Below are 8,972 nucleotides of genomic sequence, written 5' to 3'. Positions count from 1 at the left end.
CGCCCATTGGGAGCCAAGATCGGTAATATATTGTATGGGGAGGAATGTACGCCACGCTGAGGACGGGAGCTTTAGCTCCACAAATCCACCCATGAGCGACCTCATCCAGAGGATCTCCCAGGTAATTGATGAGGTGAGGTAAGGGACTCGCACTTCTGATAGGGAGAAAGACGTGGTCACCCAAGCACTCGGAACCAAGGAGCACCCTGGTTGCACTAAAGGAACCAGTGTTGTTCCTTGGAAACTAGCATTCCCCGAAGAATCTCACACTTACCGGAGCCGCTCGAGGGGTAGAGCAGAACAGGAGGCAGAGTGTTTGAGGTGACTAAAAGAGATGGAAGATAGAATGGACGCACGGATTGAGGTGATTGTTGAAGCGTGAGTTGAGCAAATTTTGTCGTCCAGGAGGTCAGGAGTACCACAAAACCCTACTCCTACTGCCTTTAGCCCACAGTTGAGGGGTCACAGCAGCTGCGGATCGACCCCGCTCGACGAAGAAGATGCGAATGTGCCTCGTCCGGTGGACGGCATCACTGAACCCATCAATGTCAAGTTTTACATCCGTCAGCAATGGACAAAGGATAAGGTGGCGCTCGTCCAGGCCTGGCCTACGAGATATGGGACCATTAATGGCCGCCCAATTCCACAAGGGTACGCTCACGTCACCATTGACAGAATACTTGATAAGAAGTATAACAAGATACACATTGAGTACCCTACAGTGAAAGACATGCCAAAACTTGGTCATAACAAGGGCTCTCAAGTGGCCTGGTGCAAGCGCTTCATTAAGCTTGACCACCAATTGTCATCTAATGATGAGGACGACTACGAGTCTTCGCCCACCCTCAATGATCACTCACCATCTCCCAACAGAGATCACTCCCCTCCTCATCCCTTGCCATCACCCCTGAGAAGACAGAGGTCTCCTTCTATTCCTCCTCATCTGACTCCATCTTCATCAGCCCTGAGAAAAGAGAAGACTCCTCCTCCTCCTCCTCCTCCATCTTCATTAGCTCTGGGAAAACAGAATTCTCATCGTCATCCTCCTCCTCCTCCACCTCACCCCAAAATAAGATCAAAGGCATCCTCGCAATCGTAGAAAAGGTCATTGGATTCGGTCGCTAATGCTCCTAAAGTGGACCAACAAAAAAATAAAAGACCATTCAGTGGCAGCATTATAAACTTAATGAAAGAAAAATTTACAGCACGCATCTCAAAGGAAGATTGTGTTAGTTTCTTCAATCTCTATACCTTACTGCCTCAATGTTTGTTGAAGTCCAAATTCGAAAGGCAAACACAGAATAAGTATGCTACAATAAGAGCCGAAGAAATACACAATGAAGATTTAAGAAAGATACAGAAGTACGTCGAAGACAACCCTAAATTAACCATGGAAGAGGCCACAAACATCTATTATGATGTACAAGGGACGGGAACACCGACAATGAAGTATGAAAGGGGCAATCTTTTGGTTTCCGATGACGAGTATAAAAATTTGACAACATATATGCGCCATTTGTATGAATATTACATGGCTCAAGCAACAGAGATGGATGACTTTGGTTTTGAGGTTATTATCCGTCCGCCACATGTTTTTCATTATCCTGAAGAAGAGAAGTTCGATGTCGAGTGGGAGTGCTTGTTCCTGCTATACCAGAAATGCTCTCTCGATTCACAAATGTTGATAATGTGGACTATATAAGTACCCTACACGCACGATATTACAATTAACTACTCTCTCGAGACACAAATTATTAACTTTTGAGCACTTCTCATGATTTTATGTAGGTGTATAGCAAAATTTTGCATACTAAAAAGCAGATGGGATAACATAGGCTTCTTGGACCCTAGGCGAGTCAATGAGAAGATATATTTAGGCCCAAAGACCTGGAAGAGTGGTTGATTGCTGTTTTCGATGAATTCAAGATGAAGAACAAAACCCACATACTTCTAGCCTACAAGTGCGATTATGTGTTCTCGGCTTTTAATTTTATGCTTATTTTTTCATTAAGATTATTCAATAATTAGGATTCTGTGATTGCAGCAACTATTTCGTCTTTATTTGTGTCAATCTTGCTAAAAGTCTGATCGAGGTGTGGGACTCGAAGAAAAAACCATTTCATCATCTGGATCTACGGGTGGTAGTGTTGAATTAGTAAGCGATCCTAATAACATATTATTTTCTAATCACACATATTGCTTTCTAATGTTTCCTCTTTTCATGTTGCACAATGTGCGAAGAAGACATATCGGTGGGACGCAGGTCCCATTGCAAGGTTGTTGAAATGGAGGAGAAGTACCTAAAACAGCCGACGGGAAACAATGAATGCGAGTTTTATGGAATGTGGGCAATGCTTCGCTACATCGGCAGAAAATCGAAAGAAGCAGATAAGTTGGTGTGTATAATCCCCATTTCATTTATGTCTGTTAATAATTCAATAAAATGATTTACTGATTCATCTTTGGATATCATCTTTTTTGAACGACAGCGCAAGAAATATAACCACGAAAGGCTGTTAGATATGGAGATCGTCGCACTGCAATCGGAGCTGGCAAAATTCATCTTAGCCGAGGTATTAGAAAAAGATGGAGTATTTTCCATTACACAATCCGTGAAGTTCAAGGACCAGTATGGTTTAGAGCGGCTCGCTCAATTATTGTAAGAAGTCCGAGAAGCATGCTTTATCTTATCGAATAATTTATTTTTTATTTTGAGGGATCAAGATATTGATAAGAACATTTGAACTGTAACCGTAACATTTGTAATGTTTAATATTGATGAACTTGTCATCTACGTAGCGTATATAAAGCGAAACCCGATTCTACAAAAAAAATATAAATTAAAATAAATTATAAAATAATAAAATATGAACGAGCCATCACTGCCGGTTAGCAACAAACCAGCAGTGATGGCCAAGATGGCACTGCCGCCTTGAACCACAAACCGGCAGTGATGGTCAAGCCAACACTGCCGGCTTGAGCTACAAACCGATAGTGATGATCAAGCCGAGCTACGAACCGGCAGCGTTGGCTTAGCCATCACTGTCGGGTCTTGTCCCAAACCAGCAGTGCTGGTTACGACAACTCTGTCGGCTAATGACACAAACCGACAGTGATGTTTGAGGTTACACTGCCGGGTGGTGTCATGAACCGGCAATGTTGGTGGAGCTGAACTCTGCCGGGTTGTGTAAATGACTGGCAGTGAAGTTGCAGAACACTGTTGGCTTCTAGGAAACGACAATAATAGCTAACCCTCATCACTGCCGGTTCAAAATCCGACAGTGATGGGGTGTTTTGAACCGACGGTTTTGTCCTCATCTGGGTAGTGATCCGTCTTTAAACATCTCCGTCCATTGTTCTCCTTCGGTTCCGGTTGCTGTGAATACAACACTGATACTATTCTTAATATCTCGAGAGAAAATTTTACAATGGTTCACGCTCAGTTATAGCCTTGTCTTTTGTCGATTTTGGACATAATTTTTGTTCTTTCACGGGAATACACACTGCTCCTCACTTGAGGTCGTGTAAGGATATTATCGGATTCACTTCAATCTATGCTGCTGTTCGTTTCACTTCAATCTATCATGTAAAGACATTCAGCGTATGGATATACTCAGAAGAACTAGCTACATGTTACCACATATATGATAGATGTGGCAAAATGAAGTAAAAGGATCAAAATAACGAAAAGAATCCAAATTTGCCCCGTCAAAATAGATTCAGAAGTCAAAAGGAGTATACCTCATCAAGATAGTCAGCATCTAGGTCGCCAGAATCATCTACATTGCCAAACATGAACCCCAGGAAAGTAATTCCCACCGCCACCAGGCTCTTCGTAGTCCTCATCATCTGCAATGATGGGTAACGTGGGTTTAATCAAACTCTGCATTTCATCAATTGTACACAGCTTGCAATAGGCCCAGTTTCAGTATAACGTCCTAAATTCAATCAATAGGACAAAAGTTGGAAATTTGTACACAAATGACTCAGGACAAGTTGACAACGATATGGCGCATTCCCAGACAGCAGCCAGCTTTTGTGAGTTCGAAATTTAGGCCTTGTTTAGTTTCTCCTAAAAAAATTACACCATATCCCATCAAATGTTTAGACACATACATGGAGTATTAAATTTAAACTAAAAAATAACTAATTGCACAGATTGCGAATACTTTGCGAGATGAATCTTTTAAGCCTAATTAGTTCATGATTTGACAATGTAGTGCTATAGTAACACATGTGCTAATGATGGATTAATTAGGCTTAACAAATTCATCTCGCGGTTTACTGATGAATTCTATAATTTATTTTTTATTAGTATCTGAACACCCTATGTGGCACCCTAATGTAACACCCAATATGACACCCAAAACTTTACACCCTAAATTTAAACAAGGCCTTAACAGTTATACTAGAGGTAGAGTCATCCTCAAGCAGTATTGAAGACGGGGACCACACCATCAGAATTGTACGTACTCTATAAGCTGCCTGTTCGCTTGAACTTATCAGCCGGCTTATCAGCTAGAATCTACAGTATTTTTCTCTCACAACAAAACAGCTTCAGTCGGCTTATCAACCGGCTTTAATACCAGCCGAACAGTCATGAAGGTAGGAGCTCTCTGAGAGGAAAAAAGATTACCCACGTCTATAGATCATTGACAATTCGACATCAAGCCATGGACAGCACACCTACCCAAGCCACAGAGCACACGCAAACTTGTATTTATTATTATAGTGTGACTAAAAAAGATACTTGCTTCTTAATAAAGATAATGGCTGAAGAAGCTTTGACACTTGGCAACATATCAGGTGCAAACCAAGCAACATGTGGAAACTTAGAAACTACCGATCAGAGACACAAGATGTCAATCCAATGGATAGGGTGAGAGACGGCACGATTTTGCGCTTAAGCCCCCACCTGCTGGCTTTTTTTTTCCAAAACCCCTCTGCCTCCTCCTGTGCAAATTCACCGTCAGAGACCTGCGCCGCCCCAGGCGATTCGCATCTCGTCGCCCAAGCCCTACGCCGCCAGAGACCTGCGCCGCCCCCAGGTCCGGGAGTTAAAATAGTCCGTGCGTGTTCCAGGTTGACAGAGATGACAGAGACGACTGACAGGCTGATAGCTACTCCTACAGCCTACAGGGATCCGGTCGGCATCCAGGACAAAGTGATGCCTGCCTGCCTGCCAAAAGGCCTGGCCGCACTACGTAAAAAACAGTTTTTAGCAACGGGAGGAATTTTTTGTTGGGGCGGCTGGTGATAGAGCCGCCCCTACAGTGGCGTGCTCGGAAGCCCAGACACCAGCCGCTCCTACAAATGGAACAGCAGGGGCGGCTGGTGATACGAGCCGCCCCTACAAATGGGTCTAATTTGTAGGGGCGGCTCACTCACCAGCCACCCCCAGAGTTGATATTTGTAGGGGCGGCTGGTGATTGAGCCGCCCCTACAAATGCCCTCGCTGCCAATCCAAAATATCTACTGACATCTCCTCTTTCTCTTCGTCTCGACTCCCTCTCTCTCTCCCTCGCTCCCCCTCTCCTCCGAGCCCCTCCGTCTCTCCCCACGCCACCCCTCCCTCTCCCCACACGGTGACGGCTGGGACCTCCCTCTTCTTCGCGCGACGGCACCCAGCGGAGGCGCACGGCGTCGCACCCCCCTATTCTCCGCGCGGTGGCACTCGGCGGCGCACCCTAGGGTGGCGGGGGTTCTGGGGCGCGGCCTCCCAACGGTCGCGCGGGGCTCGGTGCCCTCCTCCAGCGCCGGCAGTTGCGCGGGGGCCCTGTCCCCTCCCCCCAGCGGAGGCACGGTGGCAGAGGACACATCGCCCCCTCCTCTGTCGCATCCTCGCCGGTGAGTATTGCAGATCCCCATCCCCTTCTCTCTCTCCTCTCCCTCTCCAACCGTTTCTCCTAACCCTAACCTTGCTATGCGTTCTTGATTATTTTTTTGATGAGATTTTCGGATCGTAACAGCTCTGATTCATGGCTGCGTGCCATGTGCAGAGAAGCAGAGGCTCGTATGTGCGTGTGAGGCGGCGGGGCAGACTTGATTCGGGCTCCGGGGTCGCACGGTAAGGTGAGTTCCTGGTGATCTGCTTTGCTCTGCGTGCTATCAGTTTTCGGTGATCTGATATGCACGTGTGCTAGTTCTTGTTTGAGCCTATGGAATTAAGGGGAAGACTCTGGGTGGTTGGGCAATCCTAATCCTTTCTTGGTAGTTGATCTAGTGGTATCCATCGTCCTCATCACCAAGACACCATGTGAGATCATCTTTTCATAGTCCAGTGGCGGCGTGGTGTGACATATGTTTAGTAGATCATACTGATGAGATAAAATGTAGCTTATAATGGTACGATAGCTCACATTTAACTCCCCATCTCTAATTTGTGTTGCAAAAAGATAAGTAAAATAGCTGCTGATGTAGATCCTTTTGGGAGGTTTTTATTATTATCCAAGCATGGAGTTGTGCTTATTTAAAGAAACCGTATATATGCCTTGTTTGGTTTGCATTGATCTTAAAATAATCTCAGATATGCCTTGTTTCGTATATATGCCTTGTTTCGTATATATCCAAGCATGGAGTGCGAGCCTAGATCCGTTGCTTTGTTTGTTTTCCCCGCCGGCCGCCCAGATCCTCCTCGACTGACATCTCCTTTGACTTTTTCAGGATGCTTGTGTCAACTTCTGTCTGTAGGATATCAGTAGCAGTTTAGGCAACATTATCTCTGCTTTTGTAAACAGTAACTTGCATGCCCGTCTGTGAAACATGCTGATTCTTGGTCCTGTTATTCCCAAAACACAGGATTCCTTCATAGAGCTGATGATTTAACTTTAGTACCATCTGCTGCTATCAGCAAAGATTTTGAAACTACCCAGGTCATATCAGGTTGGCCAATTTTTTTTACACAATGTACCAGATGTGCATATGTTTTTATTCATGTTATGATGCTAAAGATGTGATTTCCCTCCTTGTTCAGCTAACAGAATACGCCTTTGGAACAAAGGTGTTGATTCTGCAAGCTTCCATCCTAGATTTCGCAATCATGAGATGCGAGTCAGGCTGAGGTAATATTCTGTTCGCTTTCTTCCTGAATGTTTTGTATGCAGCAAGTTGAGATAGATTGTCTAAGCTTATGTTGCTTGATGTTTTCTTTCAGTGACGGTGAGCCTGAAAAACCACTGGTAATTCATGTCGGATGTTTTGGGCGTGAGAAAAATTTGGATTTTTTGAAGATGTAAGCTATTGTCGTACTTGCTCCTTCTGTGATTGATTTGATCTTTGATTCTTAGTTGACAAACATGATGCATCTTTATTAAAAACAGAGAGTAATGCAACTAAATTAAATGATCCAAATGCCATACTTATTCTTCATTCATGCCTTACATCATTGGTTACTTGGAACTAATTTTGCTTTTTTTATCAGGGTAATGGATAGGTTGCCTGGAGTAAGAATTGCATTTATCGGAGATGGACCATACAGGTATGACCAATGCAGCACCTTGCTTTTATTCCTTAACTCTTACGCTATTGTTCAGTTCATTAGTCAGCATGGGTGCTGATAAGAAATCTGAACCTCATAATTCAAGCTGATAAGGATTAATAAGTATTTGATATCTGATGTAAAGTAAGAAATGACATATGAAACAATGGCTGACTATCATGCTTACCTTAATTTTTCTCAACCGTGTACTGAAAATGAGCAGGATCGTTGCATTGCTTTTCACATTGTTTGTTCTTATAACCGTTTAATACATTGTTCATGCCTGAGGTTGTCTTGTCATAGTTGATGTTGTCTGTAATCACCTCTACTAAAACTATGATGAATCTTATCCCAGATGTAACACATTAGTCTAGACAGTTCATCTGATCTTGTTAATCAGCAGTTCAACACAATTCACTGCATCCTTCTCTAGATATTGCTTTGATGCATTCAGGGTAGATTTTGAAGTTTTTCATACTGTTGATGCTCCTATATAAAGTATAAACCACTAACTGGTCATCTTTTGTGTGCCAGGACTATTACTTCTACAATGATGACAGTGGAGTACAACAATTGTTTGGGAACCCGCAACTGTGAAGACTTGAGCTGAGATTCTTTGGTTGACAAGTATATCATCAGAATTCTTCAACTTACCTACCATTCCTCTTCCTCCTGCCTGTAAACTGAAAGCATGCAAGTTGCTGCCTGTTGACCTCACCCATCTCCTCTTGTACCAATGTTTAAATTCTTACGTCGTTTAATGTTCTGGTCGAATTTGAATTGTAAATTTATTTTTTTTACGGAAAAATGATTTGTAGGGACGGTTGGTACTGTAGCCGCCCCATACAAATCGATTTGTAGGGGCGGCTGATGTTCCCAGACCGTCCCTATAAATCGATTTGTAGAGACGGCTACAGTACCAACCGCCCCTACAATCGATTTGTAGGGACGGCTGGAAACACCAGCCGCCCCAACAAATCGATTTGTAGGGGCAGTCTGAGAACCGTCCCTACAAACAAATCGATTTGTAGGGACAGCCTGAGAATCGTCCCTACAAATATATGATTTATAGAGACCCTTGCGTAAGGGCGGCTGAGCAAACCACTCGTAGGTAGCCTCTGGAGCCGCCCCTGAAAAATCATATTCTACGTAGTGCCGTCGTCAGTGCAGGATCAAGCTCACAGTATATAAAAGAGGTGATGCCCAATTGCCCACGCCATGCGTGGAACACGTGCGGACTATTTTAACTCGCCGTCGCCGGTAGCAGGTCTCTGGCGGCGTATTTTAAAATAGTCCGCGTGTTCCAGGCTGACAGAGATGACAGAGACGACTGACAGGCTGATAGCTACTCCTACAGCCTACAGGGATCCGGCCGGCATCCAGGACAAAGTGCTGGCTGTCTGCCTGTCAAAAGGCCTGGCCGTCGTCAGCGCAGGATCAAGCTCACAGTATATAAGGTGGAGTTTGGTTGGCCTCTCCTAAATTTTAGTCGTTG

The 8,972-nt window shown here is 44.2% G+C and overlaps 1 protein-coding gene across 4 annotated transcripts; it reads left to right on the top strand.

Moving 5' to 3' along the window:
* Positions 1 to 5,505: 5,505 nt before the first annotated feature.
* On the top strand, positions 5,506 to 8,250 carry LOC136504998 (sulfoquinovosyl transferase SQD2-like). Of its 4 annotated transcripts, none has more exons than XR_010771055.1 (7): positions 5,506 to 5,847; positions 6,000 to 6,067; positions 6,799 to 6,882; positions 6,974 to 7,061; positions 7,154 to 7,231; positions 7,421 to 7,477; positions 8,012 to 8,250. XR_010771055.1 is itself a non-coding variant. In XM_066500054.1 (7 exons), the coding sequence occupies exons 4-7, from the start codon at positions 7,045 to 7,047 to the stop codon at positions 8,085 to 8,087; spliced, it is 228 nt and encodes a 75-aa protein (XP_066356151.1). In that variant the 5' UTR covers positions 5,506 to 5,847; positions 6,000 to 6,072; positions 6,799 to 6,882; positions 6,974 to 7,044; the 3' UTR covers positions 8,088 to 8,250. The 4 variants fall into 4 exon arrangements, 1 of the variants encoding a protein (XP_066356151.1); XR_010771056.1 differs by having other exon boundaries at positions 5,970 to 6,072; XM_066500054.1 differs by having other exon boundaries at positions 6,000 to 6,072.
* The last annotated feature ends 722 nt before the right edge of the window (positions 8,251 to 8,972 follow it).

Source organism: Miscanthus floridulus, chromosome 14 (genome assembly GCF_019320115.1).
Source record: "Miscanthus floridulus cultivar M001 chromosome 14, ASM1932011v1, whole genome shotgun sequence".
Taxonomy (NCBI): domain Eukaryota; kingdom Viridiplantae; phylum Streptophyta; class Magnoliopsida; order Poales; family Poaceae; genus Miscanthus; species Miscanthus floridulus.
The sequence above is the reverse complement of the archived record's forward strand: the minus strand, read 5'-3'. Positions and strand labels throughout refer to the sequence as shown.